The 18,250-nt window shown below is 42.3% G+C and overlaps 1 protein-coding gene across 3 annotated transcripts in view; it reads left to right on the forward strand.

The window, feature by feature from the left end:
* The window catches only part of BANP (BTG3 associated nuclear protein), a 111,118-nt gene that overhangs the window by 58,538 nt on the left and 34,330 nt on the right, over positions 1–18,250 (forward strand). For all 3 annotated transcript variants that reach the window (XM_063168177.1, XM_063168176.1, XM_063168178.1), the window contains exons 10-11: positions 484–546; positions 2,355–2,399. In XM_063168177.1, coding sequence (XP_063024247.1) covers positions 484–546; positions 2,355–2,399 — 108 coding nt within the window. The remainder of the gene's footprint in view (positions 1–483; positions 547–2,354; positions 2,400–18,250) is intronic.

An 18,250-nucleotide genomic window follows, 5' to 3' on the forward strand; every position in this document is an offset into this window, starting at 1 on the left:
CACTTGTTAGAAGTTGTGGTTTCAAAAAACTCTTCTTCTACTACTACTACTACTATTATTATTATTATCATCATTATTATTGTTATTGTTACTATTGCTATTATTACTATTGTTGTTATTATTATTATTATTATTATTATTATTATTATTATTATTATTATTATTATTATTATTATTATTATTATTATTATTATTATTATTATTATTATTATGACTACTACTACTACTACTATTATTCCTCCTGTTTTCCTTCCCCTGAAGTGGAAACGACCCAGTCTTTGCTCCAAGTCGCTCTGTTTTTATTTCCTTGCAGAGCTGGGGCAGTACAGGTGCACTTTGCATTGTTAAAGCTCCTCAATGGTTTCATTGCACGTTTTGCTTCTCTCCATGAAACTCTGCTGCCTGCAAGGCAGGAGCTGCTTCCTGAAGCTGTGATTTTCCTCTGATGCTCCTTGGTGTTTTCTTTTGTTGTGGATCCCACAGGGCCATCTCCACATAGCCCAGGTGCCCCAGGGGGAGCAGGTGCAGATCACGCAGGACAGCGAGGTGAGCAAAGCTCGTGTGGGACCCTGAGAGCTCAGGGAAAATGAGAAATGGGCTGGAACCAGCACAAAATGTGCTTTAGAACCTGCTACTTCTGTCTCTGGGGTCTCAGGGGTTTATTTTTAAATTGTTATTATTTATTTTTATTTTTATTATTTTGATTTATTTTTCTCTCCCTCACCAGCCAAAACAGCCCATGTGTGTTAATTGTTGCATAAGGCTGATGATCTTTTGAAATTTGGTACTGACAGAGTTTAATAGGAAATCAGGTGCTTGCAGTGCTTAAAAATGAAATTATTCTCTTTAGGCTGATGAATTAAATGTGGTCAGAACACTCAGGGCCTTTAATGGTTAAACAGGAGTTGGAGAAGCCTTCAGCCACCAATTAATAAAGAAATATTCCAGAATGAATTTACCCTCCATTCCTGACCAGCTTATCTGGCACTGCAGTATTTGCCATTCTTAATTTTTTTTCCCAGAAAAATAATCCTGTGGAATGGGATGGATAAATGGATATGGATAGCTGGAAATGGATAAATTCAATCCCAAACCCTCCAATTTAGGCTCAGCTCCCAAATCCAGGTGGATTTCCCTGTGTGTGTGCTGCAGTTATTGGTTATTTAAAAATCTCCTGACTGCTAAAACTGCTCTTGAATTTCTCATGCACTTTATTTCAATGCAGAAGGAATAGAAAAATCAGGTTAAACATTAACACAGGCAACAATTTGAATCTGTCCCATTTCCCTGTCAGGGTTTTCCCTCTCTGGGAAGTGGATCTGCCTGGCTTGGTTTAATCCCTGTCCAAAGAACCCAAATCACAGCTCATAAAACCACTTTGTGAAGGAGTATTGTTAACACAGGCAGCTACTGGAGAATAAATATTATCATAAAAATTCTATAAATATTATAGTTAAAGGCTTGTCCTTTGAAGGGCCTGTCAGGCCTTGAGAGGGAGAAGAAAGGATTAAAATATCCTGGCTCTAAAGTGTGGTGCTGCCATAAAACTGAGGGAGTTTTTGGGTAAAACACCACTGAAAAACTGATGATTCAGCAGAGATTGCTGGACTGGATCCTGAGGTTCCAGCACAGCCTGGATCCTTTGGCTCTTCATGTCTGTCGGACTTTCAAAGGCTGCATTTGTCCCTGACAGATGAAAACATCTGTTTTTAAATTGATGACAATGTACACAAGTGAGAGAGGAGCTGCCAGCAGGAGAAACTGCACAAAAAGGGGATTTTGTCCTCCAAAATGTGCTGCTTCACTGCAAGGCTCTTTTGGGAAGCTGCCTTTCCTTAATCCAAGTGTACTTTTGGAAAGACATCAGTGAGCATGTGAATAAAAACTTCATGTCATAAAGATTTCCTGATTGGACTTTGAACCTTAAAATACTTTGATTTATTGAGTTTTTTAAAATTATTATTATTATAGATGTAATCCCTGTTACAGAACTGTGTTGGTTTTCAATATGGAATGAGGATAAATAAAAAGCAAAGAGTAAATAGCTCTGCAAACCTGTAAAAGTGTTAGATTGCTAATTCTGGGATAGTAAGGGCTGGATTTCAATTTGCAGGTTTATATAAAGAAGGAAAATCAGAAGTTTTACCTCAGAAAAATTTTATATAAAACCAAAAAAAAAGCAAAACATGTTGGTTGGGAAAGGTCCTTGCTGTGAGGCTGAGTGGAGCTGGATTGCCTAAAGAACCTTCAGCAGAACTTTTTAAATTCACAGATTTCCTTCACACTGCAACAGATTTTTCTGCAGTTTTTACATTCCCAAACTTGTGCTGATTGTCCCTTGTCTCCTTTTCCAGGGGAACCTGCAGATCCACCAGGTGCACGTGGGTCAGGACGGGCAGGTAGGAGCAGCTCTGGGTGTCAGCAGCATTTCCCCTGGTTTTTGATGGAGATTGGGATAATCCCCATTTTTAGTGCCTGTTTTAAAGAGCCAAACCTGCTCTGGTGATTGGAATAACTTGCAAAAGGATAAAACCTAATGGAGATATTTGATATTTGGTTCAGCATTCCTGCAGGATGTTTTGTCCCTCTGTTTTCTCCCTCCTTTGGAGTTGGGTTGAGTGCCCATGGTGTTCCTGTCTGCTCTCCTCAGTCCCCAGGAACCAACATTTATTAAAAAATTACTCTTTTTATTTACATTTTATCCTTTTCCATGGCATGGCTGTCCTGAGGGAAGCAGATCTGTTCTTGTTGTTGTTGATGAGAGGATTTTTGAGGTGCTTCTGCAAACACCAGGTGAGGAAAAGCAGCTTTTCCTTGGCTGAGCAGTCACTGACCATGGAACTGAGCTCAGGATTCCCAGAACTGCTCAATTTGATCTCAGACACACTTAAAATGTTAAATTCTGCTAAAACAGAGCACAAAAATCATCCTGCAAGAAGCTTCCAGGCCACATGAATCAGAGTGTGATTATTGTTACATATAGTGTTGGTATATCTGTTTTAAAACTGAGTTTTCCAGATATTTAAATGGAATTAAAGTTTCAATCAACAAAGCAAGTCAGATTCACCAGGAATTGTTTGGTTCCTGGTGAATCTGAATAAATTGGGAAACATTTGGGATCCTGCCTGGGATGGAGGCTCTGCCATCAGCAGGGCTTCCATTGCTGGGAAATTTTGTAGTTATGGTTATTTTTAGTGAATTTTTTAGTTATGGTTATTTTTTAGTGAATTTTTTAGTTATGGTTATTTTTTAATGAATCTTTTAGTTACGGTTATTTTTTAGCGGATAAAAACCAGGACAAAACAAATATTTAAGGGATTTTTAGCTCTGTTCTGCAGTAATTACTGAATCAGAGTGTGAGGAATTGTTTGGTTCCTGGTAAATCTGAATAACTTGGGAGACATCTGGGGTCCTGCTGGGATGGAGGCTCTGCCATCAGCAGGTTTGGGGCTCACAGGAGCCCCCAGCGCTCTGAACTTGGCAATATTTGGGTTTCAACAAGAAAATAAACCCCTGGAAATGTTCTTTGCTCAGGGCTGCATCAGAGGTGCTTCTGCAGGAGTGAATCTTGGGAAGGTGATTTTTTGGAGATGTTATTTTGGTATTTATTGGGTTTTTCCCTTCTGTGTGAAATATTGCTGTCCAAATGACACCTTAACACTGGGTGGGTTTATATGTCTCTGAGTGTGGCACCAAGATTAAATTTATTTGTAATTAAAACCTCACAGCATTATTTTCCCCTTGCATTTCCTATTCCTGTGGAAATTTGTGTGTCCATGTGTCTGTGCATTCACAGGGATGTGAGACAGGGAAGAAAAGGATGATTAATGATCTTTTCTGGGATTTTAATGATGTTATCTGTCTGTACTATCACTCAGATTGGGATAACCTCTCTCCTGCCTCAGTGGTTGTTGGCTGTACCCACATGGATGGGAAATCACTTTGACATTCAGTTTTTAGGGAATTTTTTTAACTATCTGTGCTCTGAGCTCTTTAAATTTTGGTTAGAACAAAGGGTGAAGTGCTGAGTTTTTGCTTTTTCTCCACTCACTCAGCTGCATTTTGGTGTGAAAGAGCTTCAGTGCCTTGAGCATCACCAGGAGCATTCCCAGGAGCCCTCAGCTCCTCCTGAAGTATTTGCTGGGAAATTGGTGATTTTAGTGGATTAAAAACCAGGAGCAAGCAGAGACTGAAGGGATTTTTGGCATTAATTACTGAAGCACTGGAAGGGGGTGAGCAGAGGGGAGCTCTGGGGCTGCTGTGTGGGACCTGTGAGCCCCAAAACTGCCCAGGAGCAGGAGTTAAACCAGCTCAGCTAAACCCTGCTGCTGGTTTAAGGCTGGGAGTGGAGCTGATCCCTTTCCCTTGGCACCAGGAGTGGGATGAGAGCAGGGAACGTGCCTGGCATGAGGGGAGGCAAACACAGCACGGAGCAGCAGCTTCCACTCAGCTGCTCCAAGAAACTCCTGCAGTTTTCCCACCTGTCCATTATTTTCCAGGCTTTTTCCTGGATCTTTTGAGGCCTAATCTGGATAATCAGGAATATGGAGAATCAGGAATAACATGGGGCTTCTGTGACTGAGTGTTTTCAGCTGAATAATAAATATATCCTCACTGAAGACTGAATCTGAGCCTGGCTGCTGCTGAATGCTCTCTGGGAATATTTCCTGTGGAAATTCCTGTTTTCCATGATTTTCTGGGCACACAGCAGGGGCTAGGGGTTCCCCTGTGCAGGTGAGGTTTGGTGCTGCAGCTTCTCCATCCCAGTTCCAAGTGAAAGATTCAAAGAGCAGGAGCTTGGGAAGGAGGCAGAAAACAGCACAAACCCTGATGAGATGTGAGCAGGGAAATCTCCCAGGTGCCCCAGGTGCTCAGGTACCAAATCTTGGCTTTTCTGCAGAATTTTGCTGATTGTGCTTTCCCCTCTCTTGCCTTCAGTGTCCTGGTGGTTGCTCTGAGCTCAGATTTTGTTTTTCTGGCATCCCTGAGCATGGAATGAATGAAATCATTCCAGAGGAGCTCTGTCTACCTCCACATGTGTTCTATTAGCTGGAAGTTTCAGATTTCAGTGCACGTTTAATAAAAACCCCAAACTGCAAAAATAATTAAAGCTTCACATTAGCAGGGCCTTGAAACCTCAGGAAAGTGGGAATTTCTTTTTTTCTCTTTGTATTTTTCCTTAGGAATTACCAGAAAATTTCACTTTTGTCTCCTTTGATTACCTGCCCTGCTCTTCCCCACCTCCATCCTTTTTTCCCTTGGAATTTTGGTCATCCCAGGAAATGTTCAGAGTGTCCTGTGCCTCAGGGATACAAAAACCTGGGATATAAAAACCAGCACAATTCCAGGAGTTTCCCACTCCTTAATTCTATTTTTTAGCCATTCCATGTTATACACCCTCACTGCCAGTGCTTCTCCAATTTAGGGATTAATTAAATGGCACCAGGGAAATAGTCTTTAATTATTGCCTGGTTGTTAAATGGAAAAGTTGATGTCCTTTAAAATCTAAAATAGGATTCTGTGTGTTCAAGGAGAGCCAACGATTTGTTCTGCTGCAGGAATGAAAAACTGGGGACAATTGCAGCATTTAATTCAGTGTGGGGGAGTGGGAAAAGCAGGAAAATCCAGGATGGGGCTGGCAGGGAAAAAACAGCAAAGAGTGCAAAGAGCTTTTGGAGGAGATAAAATCTGCAAGATTGCTTCTGCCAGGTGGTTTTTCCAAAAAATAAAGTTCGGATTTTGTGAATTGTGGACACCAGAGTGTCCCAGGTGAGCCTGGAATCAGAGAGGTGCTCTGAGAGAGAGAGGGATCCCATCCCATTATCCCATCCCATTATCCCATCCCGTTATCCCATCCCGTTATCCCATCCCATTATCCCATCCCGTTATCCCATCCCATCCCATCCCATCCCTTTGGATGGAGCAGGAGTTGCATTTTCTGTCCCTGAACTTTTGCCTCCGATGACTTCAATAATACAATATTATCCAAAATGGATTATATTATCTCAAACTCAATATATAACCCCAAACTGAATATATTATCCCAAAAATTAATGATAATTTAAAGCAACGTTAAATGTTGTTAATGTTATTTTTTGAATTCAGAGTTTTCCACTCCCAGACCTGTTTGTTCCCATGTTTTTATTCCAGTGTGGAGCAGGGATCCATTGGCACTCCCTTGAAGTAATTTAAACCTCTCAAAATTGACCTTTATTTCATTTACCAGGATGGATAAATATTCTCAGAGACTTCTTTTCCAGATATTAAAATATTATTAAAATATGGCTATTTAAATTATCCAAAAATAAGACAAGAACCTTCTAATGCAATTTTTAACTTGCACAAATTTAATTTGCACAAATTATATACAAATTTGATTTATATATAATTCATTTAATTGGAATATTCCAGATTTAAAAACACTGCAATGCTTTATTTGAGTTGCTCAGTCACAAATTAATCCAAGGGAGGAATTTTTCCCTTCCCCAGTCCAGGAGCAGCAGAGGGCAGTAGCATTAAGATGATGCTGAGCTGTTTTCTGAAGGAATGAGAGGGAATTTGGAGGGGGGGAAATGTGGAAATTCTGTGCTCCTGCTGCTGTGGAATTCCAAAAGGTTTTCCCAGTTCCAGCCCAGCTCCTGGAATAACACACATGGAGAAATGCTTGTTACCAGAAAAAAAATTCAATTAAAAACTCAGTGCAGCTCAGCTGGAGCTTAAAAACTCCTCGATTGGTTTGGAAAGAAATTAATTATTATTTTTAACTGATAGTTCTTCAGGAATTGTTGTAAATTGTCCTAAATTTGTTCCTGGCTTTTGGAGCAAAAAGGAAAAGAATAGTTTGGAAACAATTGTGCTTTGTGCAAACTCTGTGAAATCCCAAATTTATCTATTTATGGATAAATAAAAGTGTTTAAATATTTAATTATACTTAAATAGAAGCTTTTTACAGGCAAGATTTTTTGTGTTTTCTTGAGGATTTTTGTACACAAACTTTTTAACTTGGTGTTTGTAGAGCTGGTCCCCACTTTGTCCCTCAGAGTAATTAATCCAAAACACAAAACTCACCCTATGTAGTTCTGAAAACTTAATTTTTAGGTAAAATAATATTTGAGCAAATGAAAAATGGAGAAATTTTCTTTTAAAGCACTCCTAAAACTTAGAATTAAAACAGGTTTGAGGGAAAATTTTCTGATTGGTGATCAGTACCATTCAAAATATTTCCAGCAAAATTAATGTTATAAGGAAAACAGGAATATTTCTCTTAAATCTGGCTTAAAAATGAAGTGCAATAAAATATTTATATCTACACTTATGTATGTAACACAGATTTCTGCATGGTTAATTTGTAGTTTCACTGCAGAATTTAGGATGGGTTTGGAGAAAGTTTGCACTTAATTTGGAAGCTTAAAACAGGATAAAACAGTGCCCAGGTGGAGAAAAACTGAAACAAATTGGGCCCATTTTAATATTATTATTATTATTATTATTATTATTATTATTATTATTATTATTATTATTATTATTATTATTATTATTATTATTATTATTATTATTATTATTATTATTATTATTATTATTATTATATCAATATTACCACCATCATCATAATAATCATCATGATAATCATTATTTTATTTCAGTGATTTTATTTTTAGTATTTTAATATTATTAGTTTTATTATTTAATTATATCAACTAATTTTATTATAATTAATATTAATAATTTAGTTATAAATGATATAATTCCTCTACCCCAGCACAAAGGACAGACCTGCAGTGACACCCAACCAAACAGAAAATAAGGAAAAACCTTTTTTAAAATAAGGAGAGTCTGCTTGGAAAAATAAGGAATTTGGATGGGAAAAGACATTTTCTGCAGTTTCAGAACTGAGGTATTGAGTTGGAAATGCCATTTTTGCTCCATGCCAGAGTGGATCCATCTGGGCTGGGGCAGAGCTGTGCCCGGGATTTCCAGGATTTCTCCTTTAGGGCCGCAGCTTTTCCCCTCTCCAGGTCCCTGTCCCAATCCCAAGTCCCTCTCTCACCTCCCAAACTTCTCCTTTTTCTCTCCCTTTCTGATCAAAATGCACAGAGAGGTGGCAGAATCCGCTTTCATTTTCATTTGATATCAAACAGGAATTTATTTTATCCCCCCAATGCCTTTTTTCCATTTGTGGAAGGTTCTGGCTGCTGGGAGGAATGAGCAGAGGTGATTTGTTAATCTCTTACAGGCAGTTCTTTGATAGTCCCTCAGTTCCCAGTGATCTGTGCTTGTAAAACAAGATTTTTTAATGAAGCCTTTGGAAAAGGGGAATATTTTCTGCCTGTTTTTTGATTTTTCTCCTCAGAGAAAGTGGGTTTGTTCCATTAAAATTCCATTCAAGCAGACAGGAGCATTTATAATGCTCCAAAGAATACCTTCTCTATTTTGGAATATATTATGTTCTTTATTCACCCAAATCTTGTTTTAATATTGCTGTAAACTTAATAAGAAGAGATGAGATAGGAAGTGATAATCTTTTAAATATAAGGGAAAATCATTTTCTTCACCTTGATAGGAGGCAGAGGCCTAAGCTGCCTCTTATTAGAGCTGTTGCTAATAAAAATCTCTGCTTGTAGGCTGGCAGTGCTCACAAAGCTATCAGGGCTCATCTGGAGAAATCATTTCTTTTTTGTTTTGTTTATTTTTTTTTTCCTGCTCTTCATTTATGATTTTTCTCATCACGTGATGCCAGCCCTGTCCTGATGCTCCACGTTTCCCTTATCCCTCCACTCTCATTTATTTGGAATTTTTGGGGTGTGTGGAGCATTCCCTGCCTGGGAATCACTGCCCACACCCCAATCCCAAGCCAGGGGGGATTTAGGGATTTTGAAGCTGGAGAAAAGGAGCTCAGGGGAAACTCCCTCTCCCTTCCCACTGCAGGAAGCCCCAGGGAATCTGTTCAGGGTTCCCACATTTAGTGTGGCAGGGTTAAATGGCATTTTGGGCTGGACACAGCTTTGGGAATCTGTGATGGCTAAAAATGGGAAATGGCTCCTCTTTTTCATCTCCTCTCCATTAAAAAAGTGGATTTTTGCCAACTTCAGGCACCAAACCATCCCTTTTAAATCTAAACCTCACCTGAAGGATCAGTTTCTCTTTTTCAAAGCAGACCTGTGTGATTTACAGAGATTTTGAGCAAGGCAGTGTTAAATGCAGGGAAATTTGACAGTTGATTGACTTTTGTTTGTGTTCAGAGATTTAATCCTTCACGTAGTTCGACTCCATTTCCAGCCAACTTTCCAGAATCCTTCAAATATTTCAAACTAGCTGAGCAATAAATAAATGTTATCTACAGAATTCTGATAAACTGAAGAAGGATGATCCAAGATCCTGAATTTGGGATTAGCTTTGCACATCTATTAAAATAAAACCCTACCAGATGAGCACTTTAAGATGCTTAAAGATGATCCTCAGTTGTTTTGTGAAGGAATGAGGGGGGAATTTGGAGAAATGAGCTGCTCCTTGATTTAGCCATTAAAATCCCCCCTCAGCAGCCCAGTTTTAATTCCTGCTCTCAGCTGCTGTTTTCATTAGCTGGGATGGATTTCCTTCATTCAGGGAGGAGCATTTGGAAAGTCTGCTTGGAAAACCATCCTCTGTAGGCATTTCTTTGGTGTTCTGTGACCAGAATTCCTCTTGTGCAGTGAGGGTTTGAGTGCTGAACTTGCTGTGTTTGGTTCCCAGTCTGCTGGGATGAATTGGCTCCTGCTCCATCAATTATCCACTCAGAGCCATCAGTTCCTGCCTGGGCTGGAAGCAAAATCAGAGCTGCTCCAGCCACTTTGATACAAACTCTGGGCTCCCACCAGGCCTGACTGAATGAATCTCTTTGAAAAATTGCCTTTTGATTTTATTTATTTATTTTTAAATAACTGTTTTTATTCTTGAAATCTGTCATTCTGGAATGTTGCTAAATGTTTGTGTTAAGCAGCACGAGTGAGTTCAGCAGGAGGAAGTGTTGGGATTCTTGAATTTCCAGTTAACTCTTGTGGGAGAGAGAAGTGGCACTGCCCATGAGGGACTCGTCCCACAGGAGAGGTGACAGGGGACAGGGTGACAGGACACAGGGAATGGCTTCAAACTAAAGGAGGGACAGCTTAGATAGGATATTTGGGATAAATCCTTCCCTGGCAGGGTGGGCAGGCCCTGGCACAGGTGCCCAGAGCAGCTGTGACTGCCCCTGCATCCCATGCAGTGCCCAAGGCCAGGCTGGACATTGGGGTTTGGAGCACCCTGGGATGGTGGAAGGTGTCCCTGCCATGGCAGGGGTGGGAACAATGTGGATTTTAAGGTCTTTTCCAACCCAACCCATCCTGAGGTTATCTGAAATCCAGCCCAGCCCATCCTGCATTGAGTTTGTGTGGGGTTTGTGATGCCCCAGTGCCAGGGGTGTGAGAGCTGGGAGGGAAAAATGCTGAGATTGTAGGAAAAAGTCCTAAAAATTACTAGGAATTCCCAGAATTATTAGGACTGTGTTGGTCCTTGAGTTCAGGTCAAGGCCTGACTTTCTCCTCCTATTGGAAAATATCATTATACAGAACATTTTTTGAGGTGCTGCACGTGTAAAAGCCTTCATTAGAGATGCTCCATTGTGAAGATTTCATTTAGAGGCTTTGCTTTTCTTTGAAGTCCTTTCAAAGGTTAAGATGATTTGCTTCAAGGTGGGGTTATTTTATGGAACAAATCAAATCCTTTCATTTTCCATGTGTTGAGTAATGCCTTGTTCATTTTAATGGGAAGCCAGTGGAACCCATTTGGAGTCTGCTGTCAAAGTTGATTTCTTTCAACCTCTGTCCCTGATCTTTAAAAGAGCAGAATTTGGTCTCACTGATGACAGTTGGATAATGAAAAAGGAATGACAGCCCTGCAGAGCCAGAGCTTTCCAGAGTGAACATTCCATGTTTTTAACAGTTTTAATCTTATTTCCTGTTCCATTAATCAGGCTGAGCCAGATTGTTTTGTAAGTATTTATTGTTCGGTTGTTTTTTCCCTGCCTGAAGTATCAAATAGGAAGAGTTTTCCTTTCAGCCTCATATAAATATATAAATAAATATAAATTATCAAATTACAACAGTGGGATCCAACTTCCCAGATTTTGTCAATACTGAGATTTTGACATTCCTCATTTCCACTCCTTAAATTATTGACATTTCCAGGGAATTCTGTGGGTTTATCTCTTCACAATTTCCTATAATGAAACACTCAAATCCTTTAAACTATGGATTAGTGCATAAGTGTAAAAAAGGGAAGTAAATTCCTAAAGAAAATCAATGATATTTAAATGATTCCTTGGTAGTGCATAAGATCTTTTATCATCCGTTTTGCTTTGATGGGAAAACACAAATCAGAAGTTGATGTTCCCAATGATTCTGCATCCATGGCATCCATCAGCCTTAATCCAAACATTTCCAAGCACTGATGATGAAGAAAAGGACTTTAAAAGTCACATTCTTGAGCCTTTGGGCTGGGCTTTATGAGCCAGACCTTGCTGTCAGTACAAGAAGTGCCATTCCTTGGGAATTTTTTCTGAATTCATTCAAATGCCAGATGAATTCCAAATGTTGATTTTTGAGGATGGTGTTTTCTGTGTCAAGGCAAACATTTTATTAAAATGATAAACGGCTTTGTCATCTGTTTGCATTTTGCCTGTAATTATGATTAAAGCAGAAATTTGTACAAAATGTTTGAATGAACTAAAAATCACTGGGTTCTTTTTGGCCCAGCAGAGTGCAAAAACCAAAAGCTACAAAAATTCCCAGACTTCCTTTTTCTTTTCCTAATTTGGAAAGTTATTTGTTTCAGGGAGGGAAAACTGCAATATCATGGAATAACGGAGTGGTTTGGGATGAGGGGATTTAAAGATCAAATTCCACCCCTGCCATGGGTATGGACACTTTCCATTATCCCAGATTTTTCCAGCCTGGTCTTGGACATTCCAAGGATGGGACATCCAAAACTTCTCTGGGAAGCTGTAAAAGTAGGGAAATATGGTAGCAAAACCACAAAAATAATTGATTTTTCAATATCCAGCCTCAAATAGATCAGAATTAAGTATTCTGTGAGGGGAAAAATGAAAGTAAAAATTATTTTCAACATTAAAAAATAATTAAAAATCCAGTTGGCTTCAGAATCATCCTAAAAAAGGAGGAGGGATTTGGGAGCAGCTGCCTGGGATGTGTTTGGCTCCATGCTCCATTAAATTTTATGGCTGATCTGACATTATCTGCTGCAGAGTATCCTGGCAGCAATCAGCCATTCCGGGCTCTGCTCAGGACTCTGTGTTCAATTTTCTCCTTGGAGTGGGATGCAGGTGGGCTCAGGTGTGTGCCTTGCTCAGCTGTGTGCAGCTGGAATGAAAATCTCAGAAAACAGCTACACTCCTGGCATTTTGTGACCTATTCCTAGAGAAAATTGCTTTAAAATTCAACTTTTCCCCTCATCTCTGCAGATCTGGGCAGTGCAAAGGTCTGAGTGTAACAGAGGAGAATTGTTGGGAGAATTTCTCCTTTGAAAGGAAAAAATTGGGAGCGAAAATTGTTTTTTCTGACCAATAAACAAGTGCTGCATGGAATTCAAAGGAGAATTTGAGGGAATATTTGGTGTCAGGACTCTGTGTGCTGCTCCAATTAAACAGAAATATTTTGTCTCGCTGACCAAAGTCTGACAATTAATTAAATGAGCTGGAGGTTAGCACAGAGTGAGATCCTGGAGCATCCCAGAGAATTCACATTCCTCAGCAAGGGAGGTGGTTCTGGCTGGGATATTTTGGAATACAAACATTTTCTAAGCACTCAAACCATCATAGCAGAGTTCAGCCCAGCCCCTGTCAGTGATCAATAAAAATGATGCTCCCTCCATTAGGAAATCCTGGAAATATGTAACACTTAAATAGATATTTGTGGATATAAGAGAATCTGGGGGGTGAATTCCAAAGAAAAAGCCCAGGGTTTGTTTTGGGGCTGGCAGGCAGCAGGAGCCTCTGGGTTTGGGAGCTGACAGTGTTTTTTGGGTTGACAGAAGCCAGTTCCTTGCTTTTACCCAGATTTTTTGGGACTCCAGTACTTTATTCTGTGTGAGCACCTTATTCTGCATTCAAATTTCCAAGCTGATTTAGAATTATTTTGATGCTGGAGTTGTTTTACCTGTGAAAAACCAGGTAAAAAATTGATTTTTTGCTCTTAGTAGGATCTAGAACTGCCTTGAGAATGAGATTGAATAAATCCTTCATTTTTATCCCATTCTTTTACCTTTCTGAGCTGCTCTTTTCAGGTCAAACCTCAGACTTTCTCCACTCCTACATTTTATTTACAATATTCATCCATATGTTTAATCAGGGCTTGGTTTCTCCCTCAGGAGGGTCTTTGGCATCTTTTTTCTTGAGTTGCTCCAGGAAAAATTTGGCTCCTGAAGGATCTTCCTGTGTTGGTTTGGTTCCCCTGGTCTGTGTTCTTTACCCATCCAAGGCTGCCTGGCTCCTGCTGGAATTCCTGCTGGAATTCCACTTTTAGGGGACAGCTCCCAAAGACCTCCCAGCTTTTTGTAAATTCACAAAATTTGGGATTTGGGCAACTCCTGCGTGTGGTGATTCCAGGGAAAACCTGGAATCCAGAAAGGTTCTGGCTCAGCAGCAGAGATGTGATCTCACATGATGACCTCATGTAGAAATCACCACATTGGAAAGAGATCAGAAAACACCAGGATGCCACTGGGGTTCTTCTGCTCATGTTCCACGTGCTGCTTTGATATTCCCGTGCTGCTTTGATATTCCCGTGCTGCTTTGATATTCCCGTGCTGGTGGTGTTTCCTCTGAATTATTTGAGGTCATTTTCCTCATCAAGATCAGATTTTTCATCATAAATCAGCTCTGTCATGTTCTATAATCAGTCCTTCTCCCGCAGCTTCACATGGGAGCGATGTGAGAGCTCCAAAATCTTTATTTCAGGAAAAATCTGCATTGTGCCAGACCCGCCCTTCACCAGCAAGGTGCAATATTTGGGGGACGGCACTTTTAAAAGCTGAATTTTTGGGGCAAAATACACAGGGTGAATTTTGAGTTATTTTGAGTTTTTCTTGTGAAGCCAACTTGGAACAGGAAATACAATTTGAAAAAAGCCCAGCCCAAATGTGCACATGTGATTTTTCAAGGATTTGATTGATGCCTGAATTCCATGTGGTCCAAGGCATACAAGGAAAATTGAGGGATATCCTCAGTGGGAGAGCAGAGGATGTGAAACATGCACTGGAGTGAAAATCTGGTACAGGAGAAAGTTGAAGCAAGAATGGACTGAGCCCAGCTCCAGGGAATAGGTCTGGGCAGGAATTGCTGCTTTGGACACACTTGAGCCACTTCATTTTCTTTTAAAGGAAAGAAGGTGACTGGGACATTGGGTCAGAGAAAGGGGAGCAGTGCTGCATTCCTGGAGCATCTGAAACACCAGGAGATGCAGTTTTACCCCCTGAGGCAGGAGGTGCTAAAAGTGCCTGAAATCACAGGAACCCCTGGGACTGAGCACCATTCCAAAAGTGTTATTTCAGTTCTGAAGGGTTTTATTGTTTCTGTGGTGAGAGATGAGGTTGTGATAACGAGCTCATGGGAGAGCCTCAGGAGGAAAGTGCTCTTTAAACCACTGAGATTTTCCATCAAAACAAGGCACTGGGTTAGGATAAAACTGTGGCTGCAGCTCCAGAATCATGGCATGGTTTGGGCTGGAAGGGATCTTAAAATTCATCCCATTCTACCCCTGCTATGGCAGGGACACTTCCACTGTCCCAGGCTGCTGCAGCCTGGCCTTGGGCACTGCCAGGGATCCGGGGGCACTCATCTTCTCTGGGAATTCCATCCCAACCCCTCCCCACCCTCACAGGGAGGAATTCCTTCCCAATATCCCATCTATCCCTACATTCTTTCAGTTTAAACCTGTTTTCCCTCATCCTGTCATTCCATGCCCTTGTCCAAGTCCCTCTCCAGCTCTCTCAGAGCCCTTTAGGTGCTGGAAGGCTGCTGGGCTTGAGGAGGAATTCCAAATATTCCAGGAAAAAAGACCTGGAGCCACAAACCACGTGGATCAGAGAGCTGGAGCCGAGCAGAAATAGACTTGTGAAATTTTTCATTTTGAATAATCCAGCAGCTCTTCCTCCTCATGAGGACAGGAGGGTCACAACAGCATCCCCTGAGAGGCACAATTATATTTTTATTTGTGTTTTAATCACTTTAAACCAGACAGTTTTGTCAGATTCTCATTGGAGCTCAGCTCAAGCCCTGTTGAGTTTTGCAGCCTGGTTTTGCTCACACAGAGCAGCCATGGCCAAGGGACAGCCCAGGGGGACAGCTGGGGCTGCCAGAAGGATTTCTGGCCTGGGTTCATGTTTGTTGGGATCTGTAGTGTCGGGTTAGAAAAATCTCTGTTGAGCCTGAGCAGCACTGTCACTATTTTGGAAGTGCTCTCAGATGGGAGGGGTGATAAATAATGCTCTGGAATGGTGGGCAGTGCTCTGGGAAGGGCCCCATGGAGCAGGCAGGAGGTGCTGTGGGGTTTCAAGCCAGGCTGGGACACAGGGAGAGGTCTGGAGGCAGAAGGACAGGAGGATCCTGGAGTGGGGTGAGCCTGGGGCAGAGCAAAGAGTGAAAGCAGGTTGGGGGAAGGAAGGAGCACTGATTTTCTGTGTGTTCAAAAGAAGTGTGAAATCTCTGGAAAGAACCTGAGTTGAAAATTTCAAAAAGGGACCAGGGAGAAATCTTCATGGGAGGCAGCAAATCCATGGGGTGGATGTGGGAACCCTTTGGAGAAGCTCAGCAGAGGGTGCAGAAAGGTCACCCTGGAGGTGCAGCTGCCACTCCTGGGCTGGCCTAGACAGGGGAGAGATGCAGAAGAGATTCCTATGTCTGGATCAGCAGCCAAGGAATGTGAGGGATAAAGATAACTTGTGGGATAATTATAAATCCACAAATTCTTCACCCTGCTCCCCTCAAAGCAATGAGACACAGGAAGCACCAGGACTGAGACAGGACCATAATGGTTTAAAATTTCTGCCTTTTTTGTATTTTACCTCAGTGTAATCAGGAGCCAGAGCTCAGGAACTGGGGTGTGGAGTTGGTGTTAAATTCAGGAACTGGGATGTGGAGTTGGTATAAATAATTGTTCACCAGTGCAGTGGAGAGGAGGAGGGGGGTTTGGCGGTGCTGCAGCTCTGGGAAAAGTTTCCATCTTCCCTGGGAGAGTCCAGCTGAGGCCTGGCCATGAGCTGGCAGTGCCAGGGAGAGCAGATGGGTGATACCCCAGTGGAATATGGGGATTGCTGTTTCGACTGCTGCTCCAGGATTCCCAGTGAAGCACAGAACTGGGACACACTGGGTGTTTGTAGCCGTTGTTCCTGCAGCTTTTGCCAAGAGCTCAGTGGAACAAAGAGCAGAGTTAAATTTAGTCCATGACAACCTGATCAAAACCAACCCCACAAAGGCAGAGCCTGTCCAGCTCCAGGCCCAGCGTGGCCTCTGGAGCTGCCAGAGCTACCACAGAGTTGGGATCTTGTGGAAAATCCTTCCAGCTCTTGCAGCAGGAGGCTCGAGGCAGCTGCTCTGCTGCTCTCCTGTGTCAGTGTGGGCTCAGCTGGCCTGGGAATGCCTCAAGATTTTATTTAAGGTAGAAACCCAGGGGTTTTGTGGAATGGTTTGGTTGGAAGGAACCTTAAAATTCATCTCATTCCACCCCTGCTATGGCAGGGACACCTTTCACCATCCCAGGGTGCACCAAGCCCTGTCCAGCCTGGCCTTGGACACTCCCAGGGATCCAGGGGCAGCCTCAGCTGCTCTGGGCACCTGTGCCAGGGCCTGCCCACCCTGCAGGGAACAATTCCTGCCCAATATCCCACCTAACCCTGCCCTCTGGGAGTTTAAACCCACCCTATCCATGCAGAAATTCCTGCTGGTGTCCAACCTGAGCCTGCCCTGGCCCAGCCTGAGGCCATTCCCTCTGCTCCTGTCCCTGTTCCCTGGAGCAGAGCCTGATCCCCCAGCTGTCTCCTTCTGGCAGGAATTTTTAGGGAGCAGAAAGCCCCCCCAGAGCCCCCTTTTCCCCTCATGGCTCCAGCAGTGGCACAGAGCATTTTCCTTCTCAAACAGGAATAACACAACCACAGAAGTTGCAGAGAATATTCCACATTGTGTTGGTGCTGGGGCTGAAAGGTTCTGGAATTGCTGCTCAGCTGGAAGGTGCTGGGAATGCTGCTCAGCTGGGCCTTGGAGCAGAGACGTGATGTTCAGGCCTTGGAACAGCTGGGCTGGAGCCTGGGCAAGGTGCTGGGAAAGGCTTCCTTCATCCCAGAGCCAGCTGGAGAGGACAGCCCTCACTCCAGCAATGGTGTCAGCACTGAGGGAACACAAACCACCACACAAGGTCCAGCTCCATTTTCTTTTGAGCTGCTCCTTTAATTCAGGAGAACCAGCCCTGCCAGCTGTGCACAACCACCTGTGTTATGCTGTCACTTTTTAAGCTGCCTGCCTCTCCTCAGGAGGAGAAGATGACACTTCTGGAGGCCTTCAGCCTTCATTTCTCCCCTCTAACGAGATCAGGCTGCTGCTGAATATTTCCCCTTGTTTTGTGTCAATTAACACCAGGAGGTTTCTCTCTGAGCAGCCCGGGACTGCCTTTATCTCCTGCATCTCCAGGGCCGTGTTTGTGCATCAATATTTGTCAGGAATTGTCTTCCCCACAGTGATGTGTGGAGCAGATTTTCTTCATTAGGCCCAGCAGTGCTGGAAGATGCAGGATTTCACAAGAGAGTAAACAAAGGCGGGTTTGTGGTGGGGCAGTGGCCCCACGTTCCTGTCAGTCCTGTGGTTCTCATTCCTGCTGCTGCGGCCTCGTTGGAGCGGGCAGGGTGAGCATGGGAGACACCACAAATCTCAGCATTTCACAGGGAATCATTCCTTCCTTGGAGTCACTTTAATGGAAAACCAGCATGCAACCTGATGAGAAAAACGTGTGAAAAAACCTTTTCTTCCTTCTCTTTTTTGCCTCCTTGAAATGGTTTTTTTCCCAGATTATTTTTAGCCGTGGGTACTTTGAGAAAGCTTTGAAACCTCAGAGTTGTAACATTTGTGGAATTAGAGCACTTGGAGGAGGTTTTTTTTTAAGGAGTGGTAAAGTTCCAGCCAATTAGAAAAGAAAATTATTTGTGTCTGGGATAGTTTGCTTTAGATTTTAAC

This window comes from Melospiza melodia, chromosome 13 (assembly GCF_035770615.1).
Source record: "Melospiza melodia melodia isolate bMelMel2 chromosome 13, bMelMel2.pri, whole genome shotgun sequence".
Lineage (NCBI taxonomy): Eukaryota > Metazoa > Chordata > Aves > Passeriformes > Passerellidae > Melospiza > Melospiza melodia.